We start from the raw sequence: 22,650 nt of genomic DNA, 5'->3' as shown, positions 1-22,650 counted from the left end.
GCATGCCGTGGAAACTGCAGCAGACTTTATTTATACACAGAGAATATGAAACAATACCTCCTCCCACCCCACTGTCCTGCTGGTAATAGCTTATCTAAAGTGATCATCAGGTGGGCCATTTCCAGCACAAATCCAGGTTTTCTCACCCTCCACCCCCCCACACAAATTCACTCTCCTGCTGGTGATAGCCCATCCAAAGTGACAACTCTTTACACAATGTGCATGATAATAAAGTTGGGCCATTTCCTGCACAAATCCAGGTTCTCTCACCCCCTCACTCCCCGCCCAAAAACCACACACACAAACTCACTATCCTGCTGGTAATAGCTCATCCAAAGTAACCATTCTCCCTACAATGTGCATAATTAAGGTGGGCCATTTCCAGCACAAATCCAGGTTTTCTCACATCCCCCCCCCCACCCCCATACACACACAAACTCACTCTCCTGCTGGTAATAGCTCAAAGTGGAGTGTTTAACAGCTTTAGGGATTGTGTTGTCTTTATTTTGCCATGGAAGGAAATAACTTTGTTCTCCAGCTATTCCACTCAAAGTACATTAACTGTTAAAAGACTCAGGACAGTTCACTATGTTGACAGTGGTGTAGCTGAGTTAATCACTTTACAGTATGATTGTTATCTGCAATGTGGAGGCTTCAGAATTCATCAAGTTGTCAAATGATAAGACAGAAGTGGAGTTTGAGTGAAGGAACCATATTAATATCATGTTAGCTTTATGGTAATCAGGAAAATAAGGTGAAAAACTTTAAATTGCCATTTTATTCTAAAGGGAGTTGAAACTTTTTATGTAGCAAAGGCCTGGACGTTTAACCCAGTAAGAAGGGAGAGGAACAAACAGAATATAGTAACTACGGTAGTGGAAAACTTAGAATTCCCAGTAGTAGCAATTATTCAAACTAACAACATGCAGTAAAGCAGGTTTAATCATCTTACTGCTCATGTGATGTCCTTTGATATTTCTTGCAAGGCATTTAAGCACATTAGACTCTAAACTACTGTCCAGCAGCAGTTACCTACAATGGATCAAAAACAGAACATATCCTGGAGCCAGCTTTCACTGTTGGTATTTCCCTTTTACACATTCTAGCAAAAACAATGTAAGAAAGGGAAAAAAGTGGCACTAGCACCATAGCGAAAGGCACTCTACCCCTAGACAATGGATCATTCTATGATTCTATAGGGTGTAACATTCAAGTTAGATGGTTGTTTGCAGCAGCTGATGCAAGATTAGTGGTTTTCTGAGTGAGTCTGATAGACTTGTGGGAGCAGGAGATGAGGTAAAAAAACCAGATGAGCTCTTTTATTGTGAAAATGTACATGCTGTACACAATTGATTTTGCTGTCAGACATGAAATAGTGGTGAACAACCTTGGAAAACCCAGTAATGCTATGAGAAACAACTTTTCTAACAGTCTAAAAGCCAAAGGGGGCAGTGGGAAAGAGGACCAAGTCAGCCCTCCCTCAGCAGGAGTTTAGCTTTCAGGATTTCTTTTAAAAAATTGTCACAGCGTTCCACATAAATCACATAAAAATACAGGTGAAACAAAACATTACTTTAGAAGAAGATTGTTAATTCTGAAATCTCCTCTCACCCAGCAGGAATGTTACCACAGTATGTTAAAGAACTTAACTTCACACTCCTGTGTCCTTGGGTTCAAATATCATCAAACAGCACCCTTGTGCAGTATTTGAAGGTGATGGAGAAGAATTCCTTCCTCCTTTAATTTTTTTTTAAGGCCTTATGAAACCAAACATTCAAATTTACTATTCAATTTTCAGAGTTACAAAAATAGGAGTACAAATTAATAGAAATCTGTGTCCCTTCGCCCACACTCCTCAAAGCATTCAACCTCTAATTGTCACTTGCTCAGGGGAGAATCAAATGCAACTTTAAAGATTATTTAATACCCATGAAAGTCTGTTCATTGCAGGAAAGGCAATCAACTCTTGGGCCAGTTAAGTGGAAGTACGTACAATCTGCAATTTTAAATTTCAACCCTCCCCTATGTGGGTAGTAGCAGACTGCTTCATTCAACCATGAAGCAAATACGCCTAAAGTACTGGCAAAAAACTCATGCATCAATGACACAGGAAAAATCCCAGCAGTTGAAAAAGGAAGTTCCAACACATAAGGGCCAAATTTAGCCCTGACACAAACCGTGCAACTTCATGGGTTTCCATAGAGTTGCATACACTTATGTAGCAGAAATGGAATTTGGCTGCACCTTTTTCCAAGGAATTTTTAAACTAAATCTATTTTCAGCATCCCATAAGAAGGATGTAGTTGAACAGACTGTACAGAAAGCCATGCAAGTCAATGCAACAGCCTACAACTCAAATTCAAATAATAGGCTCTAGATCAGAGTCCATGGGTTTGCTTCTGTGACATTGTCAGGTACCTGCTACTTCTCACATCAGGCCTTCCTTTATTTTTTATGCCCATGGGCCAAGCTCAGTTTCAGAGGGAACAAACTTGAAGAGAAAGCATCCAGTGGCCAGGATCTCATTTTTTCCAACAGAAGCCACAGCATGCTAAGTGTTTTCTCCATACAAAAGGCAACCAAACTCCTGCCTCAGGAAACTCACTGTGTATCCACAGAGATTTTTATGTGCTTACTTGGAAAGATCATTGTTTTCTCACTGAACTCCAAACCTCCTGCAGGGACCAGAACCCTCTCTCTCTCTCAGCCCCAGTTCTGCAGACACCAAGAACAGCTTCAGAGATTGAGGTACACAAGTCCACTCTAGTTTTTTTGCCGCAAAGAAGAAATAGCAGCATGATCATCTAAGGGTTTTATGGGCCATTTAGTAAAGAAAATATTGAGCACACTTGCTCTCCTAAAGATTCACCCTTATACCTCAGGTTTTAAGACCACAAAAGTAACCGAACTAAGGCCGATTTTCTTTCGTTAAGATGACATCGTACTTCACTGCTCATCAACTGCAGCCATTTGCTCTGTATCATTCACCCTTAAAGATTTTGCCTTCATCTTTTATCAGTGATGACTAGCGATTTTTAAATGCTGTGCAATCTTAGGTCAACCAATCATTTGAGTCACTGGCAGTTTCAGCTCTACAAAGCTCCAAATGTTTAGACCTGCACACAAGTCTCATCTTCTTGGGGTCTAAACCATGTGATGAAAAATTACTAGGGGGAGACAGCTACAGCTCTCCAAAGGCAGAGTAGGTAATTAAACTAAACTAAAGGAAAAAATGGAAGAGCAAGATGGTATGAACAGAATTCACAATTACTGCTTGTTCCTAGGTATTTACTGCCTTGGCCTGGATGTCCCCTCACCCCACCCCTTTGACCAATCAACAGACACCCCCCAAAAAACAGACGGATATTTTATTGTCTAAAGTGGGCAGCAGTACACAAGTATTTGATCTGTACAAAGGACACAACAGAACAAATTTAAATACAGTCAGGAGGAAAAAGTTCCAGGATTCACAATCCTCAGACAACATTTTATATCAGAAGCTGAACAAACAATTTAAAGATACACTAAAAAAACAATTTGTTAAAAAATTTCAAGGTCTCCAAAGAGTCTGTGGGTGCAGATCTCTCAGCAGAGATCACAGAGTATTCTGTGAAGGGTCACAATGGCATCTTATTGCCTTCAATACTGATTTTCACTGCGTGGGCTGATCTGCTTTTTTTCCTGATATCTGTGAACTTCCGCATCTGTTTGTCCAGTCGACTTACCCCTTTCTTAGAGGTGCCTTGGTACTAAAAAAATAATTAAAAAATTTAGTTACCACTTAAAAAAACAAGAAAACCCAGAGCTTCAAGAAAGATGAAGCATGCATTCTTAAGTCTTCCAGCACCTGTTGCCCTGTAATGAGGGGTCTGATAAAGTTCCAGAAAAATTCCAAAAGATTTTTTGGGACAGAGGAATCCCACAAGTATATGCACTGCAAACACACACAGCACACAATAAAAGCTTTCAGAATAAGGAAAGTAAAGTGGCCACTTCATTGTCCACATGCTAGCTAAATGCACAATTTAGAATAGTTCTTAAAAACTGCATTAAACAATCTAGTGCAGAGGTTCTCACAACAAAATCTTAGGTGGCCTCAGAGTGTGGCCACCAACTCTTGCTGGTGGCCGCTCTGACAATTTTTCCTAAAATACTTTATTAACTTTAGGAAAAACAAATAAATATGCACATATACATGTCCAAATCATTGTAATCTATTTATGTAGGGTTTCTATTCCTTACTGGACCTAAACAGAATAGAAACACAAATAAGGTGCTTTGCCTGTTTTGCTTTTTTTGTTTGTTTTAAGACTTTCTAGCTAGTAAGTCTGCCTTTGTGAAAAGTGATATCTGTGTATTTGTTAATATCACTTTTCACAGCAGACTTACTCATCCCCAGCAAGCTGGGGGACAAATTAAATCCTGGATGGGGAGGTAGGTAAGGAGGCAGGTGGGCCTGGATTGGGGGTGGAGGAGGCAGTGGGGGTCAGGGCAATGGGGAGGTGAGTCCAGGTCTGGAGCCCCGCTGCACGAGTGGGGGCTGGAGGAGGCAGCGGGAACTTGGGGCAACGTCAGGGTGAGCCTGGGGCCAGAGCCCAAAGCCCTGTGGCTGGGAGACAGAACCTGCTGCCCACCCACCACCCCAGGGCTGAAGCCCAAGCCCCACCACCCCCAGGAAGGTGGGGAAACTCACACTGGTCACCTGGCTCCAGAAGGGGGCAGGGACCAATCCCTGCTGGCGACCCTGGGGGAGAGGCTGCTGCTTTGCCCCCTATCACCCACCACCCAGGAGACTGTGGCCGCAAGAAAAGCCCCTGGTGACCGCATTTGAGAAAAGCTGATCTAGTGCCAGAAGTACATTTCATCACAGCTTCATAAACTGCAGGTTTCCTGGTGGTGGCTGATGTGAGGACATGACCAAACTTGGTGATAATTGGTGATTCTACAGATCACTGTAATAGGCACCAACAAGACTGGAGAATACTGGGAAATGTAACTGAAAAGGAGAAAAAATGCCTGAGAAAAACTGACCACAAAGTATTACTATTACAAGTGTGCTTGCATTTCATTTCTCTATTTTGACTATTTGCAACCGTAAGGCTGGGATGCAGCAGCAGGTAAGTTATTTTGCACAAACAGACTATAAAGGCACTGTACAACAGCAAGGCCCTTCCAGTCAATAAGCAAGATTTCCTGGAAGGGATGAGTATTCAGAATGTATCACAACACAACATGCAGTAATAAAAAATTATGGAGACTCAGGAAAAGAAAAGGGTTTGGGAGATCTGATAGAAACATCTCTTCAGAAGCTCAGCTTTTACTCGCTGGGAATCCAAATGCTATTCAGTCCATAATCAGGTTCGGACTATTAGTAGGGTAGCAGCTCTCCAACTCCTAGATCCAGAAAGACATTCTATCCACAATAGAGAGAGAAAACCGATTCCCGACTGGAATTACATGCAGGGCTTCTCTGCTTTTTCATTTATTTTCTACAATAATTTTTTAAAAAGTGAAATCGGAAGCTCAAGAATGGCAGGGCTATTCCAGCATTATTTGCACTATCTTTTCTAGCTACCAATTTCTGCCATTCCTGCTCAAAGAACTGGAATATAGAAACTAAGTTGTCAAAAGAAATTCTGGTTAATATTTACTGGTTGTTCTCTCTCCACCACAGATTCTCAGCAGAGGATCAGTCTTCGCCCAGTCCTCAGAAGATTTTTTTGCCTTATACTGTCACTTACTCCTTAAAGCCTTGCAACACAAATAACTTGGGAGGCCAAAAAGGGTTGAAGGGTTTCTTCTTTTGGATCTTGTTCACACTACTAAAAACTCAGCCACAGAGGTTATTATGGAGTAGCAATGAGGTACTAAAGTAAGGGCTAAAAATGCTAGTTCTGTGTCATTTCCTCAGTAACTGTTTAAATTAAATTGGAGGCTCTAATTAAAACATGAACATGTTTTATAATGCCACACCTGCTCATCTCAGATTACTCAAAGGTTGGTTCCTTTTTATTTAGATGCCTACCAAAGGTATTTTTGTAGGCAGGTATTTTAAATAATACCTGCCATCAGGGCATGTGGAAATTGTAATGGCAGGATCATGGCAGAAGTTATATGCTACATCAGATTATTTTCTGCATCAATTTGCACAATTGTAGGTCACAGTTCAGACATTACAGAGATTAAAAGAGACGAGCTTCCTATGTGCAGGTTAGTGAATTCACACTACTTCCATTGGATGTGCAGACTGCCAACTGGAGCACATGCACTGTTCATACCTCCCTTAAAAGATACCTCTAAAACTTGGGGAAGGCAGAGTGTCAGGGCTATAGGGGCATCCTGTTGCCTTCAATGCTGAATTTGATGGCCCGATGCACGTTGCTGAGTCGTTTCTGTTCAGCAAATCGTCTCTTGTGCTTTTCCAAGCGACTAATACCTTTTTTAACAGTCCCAGGCTAGAACAACATCTCAATTAATGAAAGGAAGGAAAAATGATGACAGCAGAATTTAATGATCTCTCCTTCCTCTTACATTTGATTTGCCATATGAAGACACTGACATCTCTATGAATTAACCTGTACAAGATAAATGGATGAACCAAGGTGGAATTCATGGGCCTCATTTAGTGGCAGAATGTTAATACTTACCAAGTGTTTGATTCCTCATAGCTCTGGGAAAACCAACAGGAGGGCCAAGATACTAAAACTTGGGAGGGGGTAAGAGGTGTTATAGTAAGAGACATTGACTGCAAGATGGTCTAGAGCAATGGGTTTGCAGTCACAGCCTTAACCTGAATATAAATAGCTTGTTCCTCTCTGTCAGTTATTGATTTTCATTTGATGTTATATGAGATAAGGAACCATTTAATAGGATTTAGAGAGTCCACCTATGACCAGCACTTATGGTCCCTTAGACTACAATAGATGTTTAACAGTAAAGTGGTGCACAAGGACCAATGGCACCTGAAATAATATAGCAGTGATTAAAGGATCAATTGATTCTCAGTCTTAACCACAGAGTTTCTAGATACAGAATCAGCATAAGAGACTAATTTCTTCCCTTTGCTTTGTGGCTTACCCTGGAAGATTCCATTTCTACATTCCACTTGGGTCTGACCACATAATCCTTGTTGGAGGGCATTGGAACCCTTGCACGAGCACAAAATCCAGGATCACCAGGTCTAAGAGCTCTGCGGGAACAAAAGAAAGTATATATGTTAAACAGATCACTCTCACACAGAGAGATATACAATCAACTGTATTTTCTGTCACCTTTAAAAACACAAAGCAACACCACTTCAAGCATCTGCATTTCCATTACAAAACAAACAGCTGCACTGAAGAGTCTACAGATAGTCTTGTCATCATTGCTAGGATGCTGCCCCCCCCCCAAAAAAAAAAAAAAACAAGAGAGAGAACTTACTTTTCTTCTCCTGTTAACACCTTCTCCAGGTCTCTGCGAGGGGTCTGACCGCCAGAACTGTACAGACAAAGCAGAATGTTACAGCTGCAGACAAATACAGGGTTTCCTCCATAGGACAAAGACCACCTATCATATCAGCCTCTCCCCCATGTATTCAAAATATTTGAGGTTGCTCTGGAGATGTATCTATGAACTATACAATAAAATAACTCCCCCCCCCCACAATTAAAATAAGATCCAACAGCTCAAACAGAACACAAACCAACCTAAAGGAGTGCTACAAGGGCAAACCCCATAACTCTTGGGCAAATTCACTCCAAATAAAAAGGGACCAAGTCTATTTAAAAAAAGTCTTCACAGATACAAAAAGTTTGCAGAACAAAGGAGGAGGCCAAAACCATAAACAAGAGTAAGTCTGCAAAAACAAGTGGTGGCTTGTAACTTAGGCTGACCCAACTGCCAGATGATGGCAAAGCAAGAAGCAATTACTCAACTTCTTAGAGCCAAGATTATGAATAGCAATATTTACCAATACTAAGTCCTTCAACCATACTCTTTGGCATGCTGGCACTCAGTCTAGATCATGGAGAGCAGGCATAACCAACACCACTGCTACTCTCAAGGAACCAGAGCAACCACTTGGTGAATTTCAAGTAAAGAGTGCTATAGCAACACATTACAGGAATTAACCTGCATGGGATTCCTGGTTGTGATAGCAACAGAACGATTATCACGTCTGTCTGAGAAAAGGAGTAGATTTTCTGGATAGATTAAAATAACAGCAACTTGACTACTGTCACACATGGGGCTTCATGCTGAGAGAACAGTCAGGAGGGCCCCAAACTTAGAAAGGAAAACCTCTGTTCATTATCCAGTGTAGAAAATCTTGCAACACATTTTAAATTGGACAAGGGTAAAGACAACAGCAATCTACTAAGGGGGAAGGATTGCTTAGAGCAGGGGTGGCCAACCTGAGCCTGAGAAGGAGTCAGAATTTACCAATGTACATTGCCAAAGAGCCACAATAGTAAGTCAGCAGCCCCACATCAACCCCGCCGATCAGCACTTCCCTCTCCCTCCCTCCCCGCACCTCCCGATCAGCTGTTTTGTGGCATGCAGGAGGCTGGGGGGGAGGGGGGAGAAGGAGGAGGAGCGAGGGCATGGGAAGGGGTGGAGTGGGGGCAGGACCTATGGCAGAGCCAGGGGTTAAGCACTGAGCACCCCCCTGCCACATTGGAAAGTTGGCGCCTGTGGCTCCAGCCCTGGAGTCGGTGCCTATACAAGGAGCCGCATATTAACTTCTGAAGAGCCACACGTGGCTCTGGAGCCACAGGTTGCCACCCTGGCTTAGAGGAAGCCTGCAGGTTTCCCCTAACACTTCATCTAGCAAGTTATCTGATCTACCATATTGGTCAGATTTCCTAAACAGAGTCTCAGATTCACAACATTCTTTTTGCCCATCCATATTTACAACTCCTACCTGCTCAATCGCCTTCGCTGAGGCATCTGTTCCAAATCCCTCTGCTCCCTTTCCTCCCTTGTCATTCCTTTGTAGTTTGAGGTAAGGCCAAAGATGGGTCGAGACCATTCATCTGTAAAAAGAAACATTTCAATGCAGAAACAGTATCACTGGGCACCTATGTTTTACCTACAGGGAAGTTCAATGGGTCTAAATGCAATTTGCAACACCTTAAGGCAAGTGTTTGTGCTGCTTGTCTTTTTAACAAATAGGGTTTTAACCACTTTTAGTGTCTCATATATGTCAGAACAAAGTGACTTCTGAAACCCAACCTATCTGATTATAAAGTGAGTTCTTGCCCATCTAGAGGGCTTTGGAAAAAGTATTTAGTGTCATGAGTGTCAAGGAATTACAATGCGTCATAGCAGATGTGGTTTCAGATAATTAAGTCTAAGATTTTGTCATGGATACTTCTAGTGAAAAAGTCAGACAGGTCCTGGGCAATAAAGAAAAATGCACAGAAACGGTGACCTGTCCCTGACTTACTAAAAATATCCATGATAAAATGGGAAGGGCCTTGGCAGCTGCGAGGTGGCTGGGAGCTGCGGGGTCCCCCCTGTCCTGCTGGCCGGAGAGGTGCGGGGTCCCCCAAGCCCTGCTGGGCGGAGAGGTGCGGAGAAGTGCGCTGCCACAGGTGGCGGGGTTGCCTCACAGCTCCTTGCCACTGTGGGAGGTGGCAGGACCATGCAGCTCCCAGCTGCCGGGGCTGAAGTCATGGAGGTCTTTGGGAGTCATGGATTCTGTGACTTCTGTGACCGCTGTGGCAAAATCTTAGCCTTAAAGATAAGGTATACCTGTTCTGCTCCATACAGACTATAACTTACAGTCCTTCAGGTTTTATAATAAAAACAAAGACTAAATGTAACACAATGTCTTGTCACAGATTTGAACATGTAAAGCAATGTTATAGGTATTAATCTACAATCATATAGATTCTCTTATATCACCAGTTCAATTTGCTCTACATAGAAGATAAAATCAGTGTGTGGAGGAAACAGAGGTTAAACGCTAAAATAAGACCTCCATGAGCAGACATGGTGTCGTAGGGGGAGATTTACGTACTGATTAGCTTCCCTGCCATGTCCTTGTTGGGTCTTGACTCCTTGGGGTGCTTGTAGAGGTACATCACAGCTCGCCCAATTCCACTGTGCTTCAGGGTCTCTTGGCTCACACTAGGCAGCTGGAGGACAGAAAGATATTCAGTAAACCAGGAATGATCTGATCTTATTGGTGCCAGATAGTAATAAAACTAAGCCCAATAGTTAGCTATACAAAACTGAAAGCAGAGTATATATTTTGTTACTAACTTGCTATTGTCATCATAGCTATAAAAGCACTCCAGAGACCTTTTTTAATCAAACAGCAGTCTTGGAACTGCAATCTACCTCTAAACAATTAAAGGTGGTTGTTCTTATTTCTCTCGACATTTGGCATGTTAACTTACCCTGACAATTTTTCTTACAAATATTAACTTTGTTTCTTAAATAAAGTGGTCTGAAGTTCCTAAAAGAAAATACTCTTTTGTTAAGAACCCGCGATCATATTAATCTGGCTCTGAAGCAATAGTTTGTTGATCATGACAAAAAGATCTCTCTGTGGGTTGTTTCTCTCAGTTTTATGGCCAGGGATTAGCATAATTACTTGTTTAATAGAGTAAATAAGGGAAAAATTAAAAACAGTGATCAGGATTAAAGAACTGAAGTTTCCTAGCTGCCCTCATGCCAAGCTTTGTTCAGCCAGACAACATTTATACGAGAAAGGAAAAATCTCTTACAGCAAACTCAACATTTGTTTCCGAGTTTGCTCCTCCCTAGGCCTCCCACTATGGTCAGTTGATAGCAGCATCCATACTGCATCTCACTACTACCTGCACATGCCATTTCCTGAAATGTATATTCTGGGTTAAAAGTTCATAAAGGCTCATCAGTAAGGCTGCAAATCTGTCACGGAGGTCAGGGAAGTGCAACAGCCGGTGCAGCTTGCCTGAGCTGCTCAGGCAGCCCCCTGGCCAGCCGCACCAACTGCTGCTAGGGCAGTCTCAGGCTACCGCGCCTGCGCGCCCACCCCCCTGTAGCAGCAGCAGTAGTTTGGGTGGGGGGTTGGGGGGTCTCAGGGCTGGGTAGGGAGCCTGCCAGCCCCCTTCCCCCTCTCCTTCCTCCCCCACTGCAGCAGGGGTCCTGGGCCACCCCTTGCCCCAGAACACCCAAGTTTTAGTCAGGGGTATATAGTACAAGTCATGGACAGGTCACGGACCATGAACTTTCCTGTACTGCCCATGACCTGTCCATGACTTTTACTAAAAATACCCATGACTAAAACGTAGCCTTACTCATCACTAACGAACAGATTCAACATGCAGGGTGCAAGTCAGTCGAAGGCAAACAGCTAGGCACCAGCTTCTAACCTCTTGCAGGATCTTCAAGAGCTCCTCACGTATCTTTAGTGCTGGTAGACTCCGATCTGGAAGAGGGGAAAGCCACTCTTTGATGGCCGACATCACACCACTGTCAATGAAAGTTTCCTTAAGATCCTGTCTGGAAAGTTTAGAATAAAGGAAGGTCAGAGTTTCAGGAACAGCTATGTCCTACTTCAGAGAACTGCTGAATTCAAGCTCTAAAAAACACCTACTCCTCTTGCTGCACAGACACATCCACTTACAAGACTTGGGCCTTGCTCCTGGTTTCTCCACAACAGAGACTACTCTATAGTGGCTCCCGAATACAGGGAAAGTGACCCCTTCAATCTCCTCTTACTCCAAAACTTATGACATAAGCCAGTGGTTCTCAACCAGGGGTCCAGGGCCCACTGGGAAAGCCACGAGCTAGGTTTCAGGGGGTCTGCCAAGCAAGGCTGGCATTAGACTTGCTGGGGCCCAGGGCAGAAAGATGAAGCCCCGCCCTGAGCCCTGCCACCTGGGGCTGACACTGAAGCCTGAGCAACTAAGCTTTGCAGGGTCCCGTGGCATGTGGTCCCTGGCAACTGCCCTAATTGCTACTGCCTAATGCTGGCCCTGGCTTGTATATGGAGAAAAACAGCTGTTGTGGCACAGTGGGCCATGGAGTTTTTATAGTATTTTGGGGGGCCCTAAGAAAGAAAAAGGTTGAGAACCCCTGATATAAGCTACAGAACTAAAGGAAATACTTGTTCCAAACAGCAACTGAGATCTATAAAACTACTCAAACTATTGAAAGAAACCAAAGCTATCAAGCATCTCAGCAAAGATTAAACAGGGGAAAGCCAGACAGCCATTACTTCACATGTAATGTATGTGGTTTCTATACATTGTATCCTCAGCATGGCAACACATTTTAAATCATTTCAAGATAAGGGATTTTTTTTTTAAATTATCTTTCTGAAAAGCCACTTAACTCCAGCACATTGTAGCTAGAACAGAAAGGAATCTGGTTTTTTTAGCACACACTCAGCATCACCAGAGAGTTAATATATGTAGCCTTCCCAATATTCCGCAGGAGAGTAAGTAATGGGTAGAATCAAACACTTACTTTTTAAGGTGCATAACTACAGTTGGTAGCAAAGTTAACTTTTTTAGTGCTGGTTTCTTCTGTGTATTCAGCTGTCTATCTTCCTGTGGGGAGTTCATGAAGAGAGAATTTCAAAGTAAGTCATTCAAAAGAAGAGTACAGTAGCAATAAACCCCAACTCTTCAGACATTCATAGCAAAATGATTTGCCTTTTCTTGCAGTAACATGGCTATCTGGGAAACGATATTAACCCTTGAAGGAGGACAATTCACTAATTGAGATGTACCCAAACCCCAGTTGTGGAGCAACTCTTGACTTCATGTGGCCCTAAAACCTGCTTTAAAGAAAGATTTCTCTAAGGAGTCTCAAACTTTGGTAGTCAACGTTTTCCTTAAAAGATGGTAAATATGAAAGGGGAAATTCCCAGAAAAATGAATCACTTTTTCTGCTTCAGTTCCATTGTAATTCCAGAACCTAATTTAGAGTTTTGTAACAAGTTCTGCACATTATACATGGGTAGCCAATCTCTAGAGCTATTTAATAAAAGACACAAAACGTCCTACTCAAATAATACATTAGTTATATAAAATGTAAGTATAAAGGCAACAAAAAACATAAGACAACACACATGTGTTCTATGTAAAGAGCTAATTTAACCTAGAAGTTTTGGGCAAAGCACAACACATTACATTACTAAATTTACCACCACCCAGATACATGCTTGGGTACTTCAGAAAACCAACAGAAAGATGTGGTCCCAGTTCCAAAGGGCTTATTATCAAAGGCTTTGATCCTAAAAAGATTTGTGTGAAGGGCCTGACTTCACACATGCAAAGAAATCCCATTACAGTCAACAGACCTGTGCCTTGGTCACCTCTCATGTTGACTAATACAACAACTTCCTTTCCCACCTCTTACTCTCAAGACTATACAACATGCTGGAATTGAAAATCTTTCTTCTTTCCAATGTTCCAACCTTATCACTCCATTTGAGACACTTCACTGGCATCTTATCCTTACCATCAAGACTCTACACAGCTTTCTTCTACATTTCATTTCTCATCTTCCGGACTTTTCCCTCTCACGTCTGCACCTCCTGTTTCTTTCAGTCTCACTTTCTCAATGTGATTCACTGCCTTTTCCGCCATCTTGTAAGCCTGGAAAAGTCTCCTTCTTCTCATGTTTCAAACGACTTAATTCCTTCCCTAAAACTTCTTTGGTTACCTTTACAATCTCTACACTACATATCCTCCCTAGAGTACAACCTTACATAGATACTCAGAGCCAAAAACGGCAACAAAAATACACTAAATATGCATAATCTGCTTTCCTTGAGAAAGGATGCAGCCATCAGCTGTTCCTTTCCCATAATTCTGATGTGTTGCCATCATCTACCATGGTGTGCTGTTATTAGCAATGCTGTAGGTAATCTAAAGAAGGTTTCAACCCCAAGAAGCTTATCTAGAAGAGCAAACACACAAATGGTGCTATATATTCAAGTAATGTTATAATAAAATTAACATTGATTGAAACTTGAGAAATACATTGAGTATCCAAGGTAGCAGACATTAAAAAAACAAGTAAATACATAAAACTCTAGACATAACTGGCTTAACAAAGTTAAACAATTTTTAGTAGTTAGACCATAAGCACCAGTTTTATTCTAATTTTCAACAGCAGAAAACTTTGAAATTCAGATAAGCAAAAGGATTCTTTGATGCAATAGTAAAGTATTTGGATATTGAAACTTTCAGCTGTTCGCAGCGTACTACTACTGAACATAAGATTGCTTCTTATATTATGCTGAAAACAATTACTTTCCCAGTGAGCAGAAAGGGAACTTAACCAATATTCCTGGCACATGAGAAAACTCACCTCTGCAGCTTCATTCATTTTAACAATCATAGCACTGACTACATCATCTGCATCACTAATAAATGTCCCACCATCACGATTTCGTCTGCGCTTGCCACTCATGCTCTTCTTTCTTTGTAGCATCATCTCAAAATCTGACATGAAGTCCATACTGAAATGCAGGAAAAGAGTTTACTAAAAGTGTGATTAGGAGCCTTCCCCTTTCTTTTCTCTATCTGCAGGTAACAGTTTTGCACACTTTTATAATGCAATCCATCCAAGGATCTCCAAGTTCTCTACAAACACTGAACAAGCCTCATTATATCCTTGTGAGGTAGACAATATCCATACCACATAGTGTGAAAAACTGGCAGAGAAAGAGGCTAAGTGATTTCCATGGTCTCACAGAAATCTTTGTGAAAACTGTATTAGCTTTCTTCTTCTGAAATACAGTTTTCCACTAAGCTTATGCATATTTCTCTCTCTCAAACTCCCAAGGAAGGGAGATATTATAAAAATTGTACTGTATTCTATGGGTTTGGTGTGGTTACATTTAGCAGGGTTTCTCACAGGATGGGTAAACAAAGATTGTGAGTGATAAGCGATCCAACATCGACAAAATCTACAGTAAGAACCTTACGATTGTTGAAACAACCAAAGAACATACACGTACAAAGTCCAGAGTTCAAATCTGCTAAGATTACAAGTGAAAGTAGGAATATTAACCTAGTCCTCACCACAAATTTTTGTCAGCCTTCTCAAGACACTACACAGCTATATTGGCCACTTTTGAACAGAAGATGCCATTTTTGAACAGAATGTAAATGGTATAGAACTGGATTCCTGTGAATTGTGGAAAGGCTACATTGGAGAGAGGTGTGTAGTCGATCCTTATCCTATGCACTGGTTTATAGTCAGGAAATAAATCCTATTTTGCTCACCTGCCCATAGCAGCAGTATGAAACTGACAAGGATCCATTTCACTCTGCTGTACTTGTAGGGGAAAGGCTCTATGCTGAAGCAGCTGCAACACAGATGTGGTGCTCTGTTACTAGAGGAGAAATATGCAAAAGCATAGGAAGGAAGAGGAAACATACTGATTGTATCTCCTTCAACACCTCATCACCTGAACTAGTAGAATATCACACCTATGCCTCCAATGTTCCTACATGTAGAACTTCACCAGTGGGCCATCAAAAACTGAGAATGAACTGATTAGATGTCAGTTTCACTCAGCTTCTGATGGGGAACTATCCTCCTCAGGAACAGCACATGTGGTTTGCTATGGGCTCAGAAGTCACTGACAAAAGCAGGTTAGAAAAGGAAAAGAAAGAGGAGCTGATTTGGTGGCCTAGTGGCAAAACATGTTACTTGAATGAGGTCCCTGGCCTTTCTAAGCCAGCAGGCAGCCCATTCAGCCTCTGAGGATCCCTGTCACATGAAATCACATGCTGGATGGTGGGAAGGGGGATATATAGTTGTCTGAAAGAAAATAAAATTAACCCATTGCCATGTCTACATATGGACTTACTGTTTCCCTCTTTTGATGTTGTCATCAGAGTCTGAATCATCTGCTGTCTCTTTCATCTCTGCCTCGGCTTTCTCTTCTTCCAAATCCTCCTGGTTAAAACCCTGGTGGTAAAGTCAGTGCAAGTCAATGTGGGGAGTTATTTTTGTATATTTACTCACATCTTCTCAATTTACACAATACATGCACTCTCTTTTTACTGTTCTCTTCTTCATGCTAGTCTCTAAACCCAGGCCAACGCTTTTCTCATCTACAACAAGGATTCTTACACAGACAGTACTCTCCAAACAGCAAGCGCTGACAAGACCACCTAATTCATGAACTGCCTCAATGAATCTGAGACAGACTCAGGGCTTGTCTACACATGAAAGTTATTCTGGAATAAGGTAAAGTGTGAATTTAAAGTGGAATAACTGCTCTGGATTAACACAACATACAGACAAGCTTCTAAAACAATGGGTAGCTATAATGCTGGCCAATGCTGTCTCATCGTTTCCTTGTGCTCCCCCATTGGTCTATCTGTATCCACCTGATGACCTGGCTTATACTTAAGATTGTAAACTGCTTCAGGCAAGGACTGTCTTTTTGTTCTATTTATACAGCACCTAGCACAATGGGGTCCTGGTCCATGACTGGGGCTCCTAGGCTCCTAAAATATAAATTAATAATAATAAAACTGAACCAGATCCATTGTCCAGGGGTTTACATACTTACTGTAAATTCCTCCTCCTCTTCATCACCAGATTCACCAAATATATCTGCAATCAGGTTCCTGCAAAAGTAATAGTAATATGCTTATATTCTCCATTTCTAACAGATAACCCAAGAATAATATGACAATGACTAGAACAAAGCTTGCTGGGCAATTACTAATGTAATTGTCGGAATATCAGAAACCTATAAAAAAACCTAACGTGATCTTCCTGTGGACATTCATACTGTTATTGGGACTCATCCCTTTTTATTTGAGGCAAACCCCACTGTTCATTAACCTATAACAGGGGCAGGCAAACTTTTTGGCCTGAGGGCCGCCTCAGGTTTCCAAAATTGTATGGAGGGCCAGTTAGGGGAGGCTGTGCCTCCCCCAAACAGCCAAGCATGGCCCAGCCCCCTATCCGACCCCCCCCCCACTTCTCGCCCCCTGATGGCCCCCCTGGGACTCCTGCTCCATCCAACCCCCCCTGTTCCCTGACAGCCCCCCGGGGACCCCTGCCCTATCCACTCCCCCTGCTGTCGGTCCCCTGACCGCCCCCGGACCTCCCGCCCCTAACTGCCCCCCAACACCCAATCCAACCCCCCCTCTCCTTCCTGACTGCCCCCCCGGGGCCCCTGCCCCCATTCAACCCCCACCCTCTGACTGCCCCACCCCTATCCACGCCCCTGACCACCCCCCAAACTCCCCTGCCCCCTTACTGCGCTGCCTGGAGCACCGGTGGCTGGCAGCGCCACTGCACCAGGACAGGCAGCTGCGCCGTGCAGCACAGAGCACCAGGTCAGGCCGGGCTCTGCAGCCCCACCGCCCAGAGCATTGTGCCGGCGGCAGGCGAGGTGAGGCTGAGGGGGGACAATAGGGGAGGGGCCGGGGGCTAGCCTCCTGGGCCAGGAGCTTAGGGGCCGGGCAGGACGGTCCTGCGGGCCGTAGTTTGCCCACCTCTGCCCTATAGGAATTCACATTTAGAAAGAAACTTACTTACTCTTGTTCATTTCCTGATTCACTATCACTCCCAAAAAGATCCTTCTCTTCTTTTTTCTTTCCAGCGCTGTCCTTGCTCTCCTCCTCTTCTTCACTATCTGATGCTACAGCATTCTTTTTTCTTTTATCAGATTTCTCTGATGCATCGCTATCAGAGTCTTCCACATCTGAGATGATGCGTCCTTTCTTTGCAGCTTCTAACACACAGGAACATATTACAGGACACATAGTGACTAAGTTGGTTCAATGACAAGTGGTCCTCCCAGCTAGCTACCTTGTGGCAAGAAAAACTACTAGACAAGGGAGAGAAATGGAAACTTCCCAATTCTTCTTTGACAGCACTCTTTTTTTTGGTGGCATTCCTAACCATGTCATCACTGATACTAATTTTTAAAACATAAGCTTCACTAAAAAGTATTTATACACTCCTGCATGTCTTCTCTAAAGGGAGGCTGTCATCTTCAAATCTAGCAAATTCAATAAATAAAGTGATTTTAGATGCTACACTTAACCTAGAGCCCTCCTGACAATTTTTGTAGTTTTACCATCATTTTCCTATTTTCAAAATTTTGTTTTTCTCTCTCCCATTGTGTGAAAAACCCACACAGAGAGGAGGAAACTGTCTATACAAGGATAACAGTGAAAGTGACTTTATTCAAAGTGCTGTCAAATGCATGGAGTGAACACATTGCAAAAAAACCCAAAAAACTTTTCTCTAATCTCTTATAGTTCCAGTAAAGCTGTGTTACTTGTAAATTAGAAATAAAAATTAAGAGAACAGTACAATTTTTAGCAAACGTTCCTTTTGAGTACAGTTATCTAAAAACTGCTTGGTGGAGTTTCATATTTATTATCTCTCATTTAATCCTACGTGAAAGCTACTTAATTTTCAAGGAAAAAATTTTCTTTCTGCAAGTCTTGAACACTCAGTTTGGAGTCTAGAAGTCAAGTTAGATTCTCTCTTGCTCATGTAACACCAACAATAACAATTCTGTAAGAAGGTACTGTTTTTACAAAGCCACTTTTCAGGGTAGAATCATTCTTGAAGAAAGTGTATGAAAAAAATATCAGCTGGGATACTGTTTAGTGGTTCATAGATTAGCAGGCTACATACATCAAGAAAAGGAGTTGCTGCCCCCTAGCAACTGCTCCTACATAGAACAGGGTTTCCAGAGAGATCAATCTGAAGACAGGGCGCTGTCAACCCCAGGCAGTTAGCTACATCGAATTCCTATGTGAAAAATGGACACTGAAAATAAATATTCAAAAGACTTCTGAGTAAGTTCACACCTAACAATATAGGCAGAACATCTATTTTATCTGGGGATCTCAAGCAATATAGTTAATAAAGAGGTGGGAAAAGAAAATACGCTAGAATGAACTTTTCCAGCAAACGGTTTGGAAGCATTTAGTGTATACCTTCCCTCTCCAAGATATGTAGCCACAACTTATGAGTTATTAGTTTAAATTATTATTTAAACCAAAATTTGATCCTTGGAGAAAGAGCTAGTTATCCATTACCCAACTGTTGCTCATATAGTTCTGATGGAAGTAAGTTAGTATTTCCTTACGTGTTTTCTCCTCATCCTCGCTGTCAGAAAAGACTGCTGCTTTCCTCTTGACTCCCTTGTCCTCATCTCTCTCCTCATCTTCATCACTGTCTGTTATTTTCCGTCTCTTAGGACCTTCCCCCTCACTGTCAGATGCATGAAATCCTTCTCCTGCCTGCTCGCTATCTGAACGCCGAGAGTCATTCTGCATTGCCTCTTTCCCATTCCCGTCACTGTCATCAGACTCTATTTTTTGTTTGCGTCTGGGAACATCTTCAATCTCAGAGTCACTTGCAGGATGTTTCTGAGGCTCTTCGTTCTCAGAGTCACTAGCATGAACTTTTTGGGGCTCCTCATTTTCAGAGTCGCTGGCTGCATGTGTCGGGGGCTCCTCATTTTCGGAATCGCTGGCTGCATGTTTCGGGGGCTCCTCATTTTCGGAATCGCTGGCTGCATGTTTTGGGGGCTCCTCATTTTCGGAATCGCTGGCTGCATGTTTTGGGGGCTCCTCATTTTCAGAATCGCTGGCTGCATGTTTTGGGGGCTCCTCATTTTCAGAATCGCTGGCTGCATGTTTTGAGAGCTCCTCATTTTCAGAGTCACTAGCTGTATGTTTCAAGGGCTCCTCATTTTCAGAGTCACTAGCTGTATGTTTTGGGGGTTCCTCATTTTCAGAGTCACTAGCATGACCTTTTTGATTATCCTCATTTTCTGACTCACTATTCAGATTCTTATGGGGATCCTCATTTTCAGAATCGCTATTGTGAATTTTTTGAGGTTCTTCATTTTCAGAGTCACTTGCATGGTGATTTAAGGCATCCTCATTTTCAGAGTCACTTATATGATGAATTGGATGGTCCTCAATATCAGAATCACTGTCTTTGTCCCCATGAGTCCCTTCATTTTCTGAATCACTGGCATTGTGATTTGGAGGGTCCTCATTTTCAGAATCACTATCTTTTTGCCTTGGGGTGTCTTCATTTTCAGAGTCTGTCATGTGATGGCCTCTAGTTTCGCCATCATCTTCCCCATCACTTTGTTCATTCTGGAAAAGAAAAACAATCCCAGACAATTGTAAGTTAAGAAGCACAGTAACACAAAGAATAACTTTCCATTTGCTTAAGTGTGGCAACCTAAAAATATTTTAAACACAGAAATAAACAGACTATTATATCACAGCGCTCCTCCATCAAATGAGTCAAAGTGATGAAAACATTAAAAGAAGATCCGCATGAGAATTCTGTCCACTTTATTGTCCAATAATCTATTTAAGCCAAGATTTACAAAAATAGTGACTTTGAATACCAAGCCTGAGACACTTTAAGGGGCCTGATTATCAAAGGATGCACACACAGCACTTTCAGAAAATCAAGCTCATAAGGTGTTTTAGTTTGGGCTCCCAAATACTGAGCCATCCAAAATCACTAATCACCTTTGAAAATCTTGGCCTTAAGATTGTAAACTCCCAAAGAAGGGATTGTGTTGTTTGTATAGAATAACATAACATGTACAGTTACTGTTATTCTTTATATTATAACATATTGCAAAGGGGGAAAAATGGGTTTGTGCGTTGTTCTTTAGGGCTTGTCTACACTACAGGGGGAGATCAATCTAAGTTACGCAACTTCAGCTATGTGAATAGCGTAGCTGAAGTCGACGTACTTAGACCTATTTACCCTGGGGTCCACACTATGCGATGTCGACTGGAGATGCTCTCCTGTTGACTCCCCTTGTGCTTCTCGTTCAGGTGGAGTACAGGAGTCAATGGGAGAGCGATTGGCGGTCCATTTAGCGTGTCTAGAGTCGCTAAATCGACCGCCGATGCATCGACGCTTCAAACCCCTGGTAAGTATAGACAAGCCCCTAGAATGTATAAAGAAGGCCTGAATTTTACTTTATTTTTAATCCTGCTTGCTGTGTTATATTAGAAATTCAGGTATTGTCTGCTCTGGAGAATTATGACTGGAGATCCACTGAATGGATATGTCAAGAGGGTGAAAGCTTAACAGAGAAGAGACTTTTAATCAAACTTTTAACAGTAGTTTCTGTTTATTTTTATTAACATGTTTAATTTCAATGACTAATGAACATTTTGGGGAAAGGACATCTTTTTTAAAAGATTCAACACCTCTGCTCTTTCAATGAAGCAGTGAGCTAACAATATGTCTCCTCAGATATCCAGGAGATCACTTAGCAAAAAACAAAGGTGACCAAAGCTGACATTACTGATACTTAACTTAAGAAGTAAAACAAGCCATTTTTAAACCAATCCTATCAGGTCTTTTGTATGTCACAAATAAATGAAAAATGTCACACACCCAATTTTTAAAAAAAAATCTTTTGAATATGAATGCTGGTAAGAAGGTCTAACGTTTTAATTTATCCTGGATGGAAAAAGGAAGTTTATATAATCCATTTTCCCACCAGGATAAAAACTGAATATTAAATTTTCCTGTTAAAAAAAACCCACCATTATCATCCACGCCTTCAGAGAGGCTTTTCAGACTTCAATTCCCTAGATATTATCCAATTCAATAGTTCAGCATATCAAACTTCCAATGCCAGAATAAGCTTGTCCCCTCCCAAACAGAGAATATAGCACAGTAAAAATAACTCAGTTGTTCTTTCTACAGCACTGATTCAAGTGGGACATCTCCACTTCTCACTAAGTTTTTTCTCTTGACTAGTCTAAACTTTTTCTTCCTTAGCTTTAGGCTCCATGCTCTACCATCTTTACAAAATTACTAACTTCTCTCTTTTGTTTATTTACCATGAACATATTTATAGACATATCTCCCCCCACATCTTCACTTGGCTATGAGTTTAACTCCCTTGGGAAGCTGCATTCCTTATTCACCTATTTCTTCTATATGCATTTTTCCCCACAACTGAGAATGGCATACAATATTTCAGATGCATTTACGCCAGAGTTAAACTGAAGAGCACTGTTAATTTCCAGTTTTACTTAAAATTCTCTCATGTACATACACTTGAAATTTGATCATGATTTTAGCAACTACTGTCTCCAGATTCATGATAGCTAAAAAAGCAATGCTGTTTACTATTCAGTCTTAGATCCCAGGTTTCAAGTGATGCATTTATTTCTAACTAGTCCAAAGATATTATCTGCTAAATTCCACCACAGCTGCAGACACAAGGAAGCAGCAAGATAGAACTACATGATCTTAAAGCATGCATGTGACCAAATGCATCTTCAAAATGTTACTGAATGTTACTCATGTAAAATCTCTCAGCAGCACCACAAAAGCAAGCTAACATTCTCTCTTTTTTTGGTTCTCTCTCCCTGTAACATTGGAGGCCATTTGAATCTCATGATGATGATGTCAATATTCTAAGTAGTTCCCAATTTCTATGTTTATAAGAAACTACAGTGCACAATTAGAGAATATATTAATTTTCAAAAAAAAAAATTCATTATAAAGGTAGAAGAAAATCCTCCAGCAGCCTGGGACAAGTAGTTCTGCTTGACCACAGTACTAACCACCTCCCACAAGTCACTGCAGGTTCCCTCTGGAACTAGCTAATCATAACACTGATTCTCTTCCCCTCCACTGCAAGGTACCTCTTAAGTAATGTACTAG

At 41.8% G+C, this 22,650-nt stretch overlaps 1 protein-coding gene across 4 annotated transcripts in view; it reads right to left on the bottom strand.

Annotated features, from left to right (window-relative positions):
• Nucleotides 1-3,349: 3,349 nt before the first annotated feature.
• The window catches only part of IWS1 (interacts with SUPT6H, CTD assembly factor 1), a 29,417-nt gene continuing 10,116 nt past the window's right edge, over nucleotides 3,350-22,650 (bottom strand). For 3 of the 4 annotated variants that reach the window (XM_084639036.1, XM_084639037.1, XM_084639038.1), the window contains 12 exons: nucleotides 19,070-20,093; nucleotides 17,500-17,695; nucleotides 16,520-16,577; nucleotides 15,809-15,909; nucleotides 14,299-14,449; nucleotides 12,445-12,527; nucleotides 11,346-11,475; nucleotides 10,004-10,121; nucleotides 8,903-9,014; nucleotides 7,423-7,479; nucleotides 7,078-7,189; nucleotides 3,350-3,749 (listed from right to left, as the gene is read on the bottom strand). In XM_084639036.1, coding sequence (XP_084495162.1) covers nucleotides 3,618-3,749; nucleotides 7,078-7,189; nucleotides 7,423-7,479; nucleotides 8,903-9,014; nucleotides 10,004-10,121; nucleotides 11,346-11,475; nucleotides 12,445-12,527; nucleotides 14,299-14,449; nucleotides 15,809-15,909; nucleotides 16,520-16,577; nucleotides 17,500-17,695; nucleotides 19,070-20,093 — 2,274 coding nt within the window. In that variant the 3' untranslated portion in view covers nucleotides 3,350-3,617. Of the gene's footprint in view, nucleotides 3,750-3,773; nucleotides 6,456-7,077; nucleotides 7,190-7,422; nucleotides 7,480-8,902; nucleotides 9,015-10,003; nucleotides 10,122-11,345; nucleotides 11,476-12,444; nucleotides 12,528-14,298; nucleotides 14,450-15,808; nucleotides 15,910-16,519; nucleotides 16,578-17,499; nucleotides 17,696-19,069; nucleotides 20,094-22,650 lie in introns of those variants that run through there. The other variant, XM_084639039.1, reaches the window with a different exon arrangement.

This window comes from Lepidochelys olivacea (genome assembly GCF_965140295.1).
Source record: "Lepidochelys olivacea isolate rLepOli2 genome assembly, chromosome: 9".
Lineage (NCBI taxonomy): Eukaryota > Metazoa > Chordata > Testudines > Cheloniidae > Lepidochelys > Lepidochelys olivacea.
This window is presented reverse-complemented; position numbering and strand designations above follow the sequence as displayed.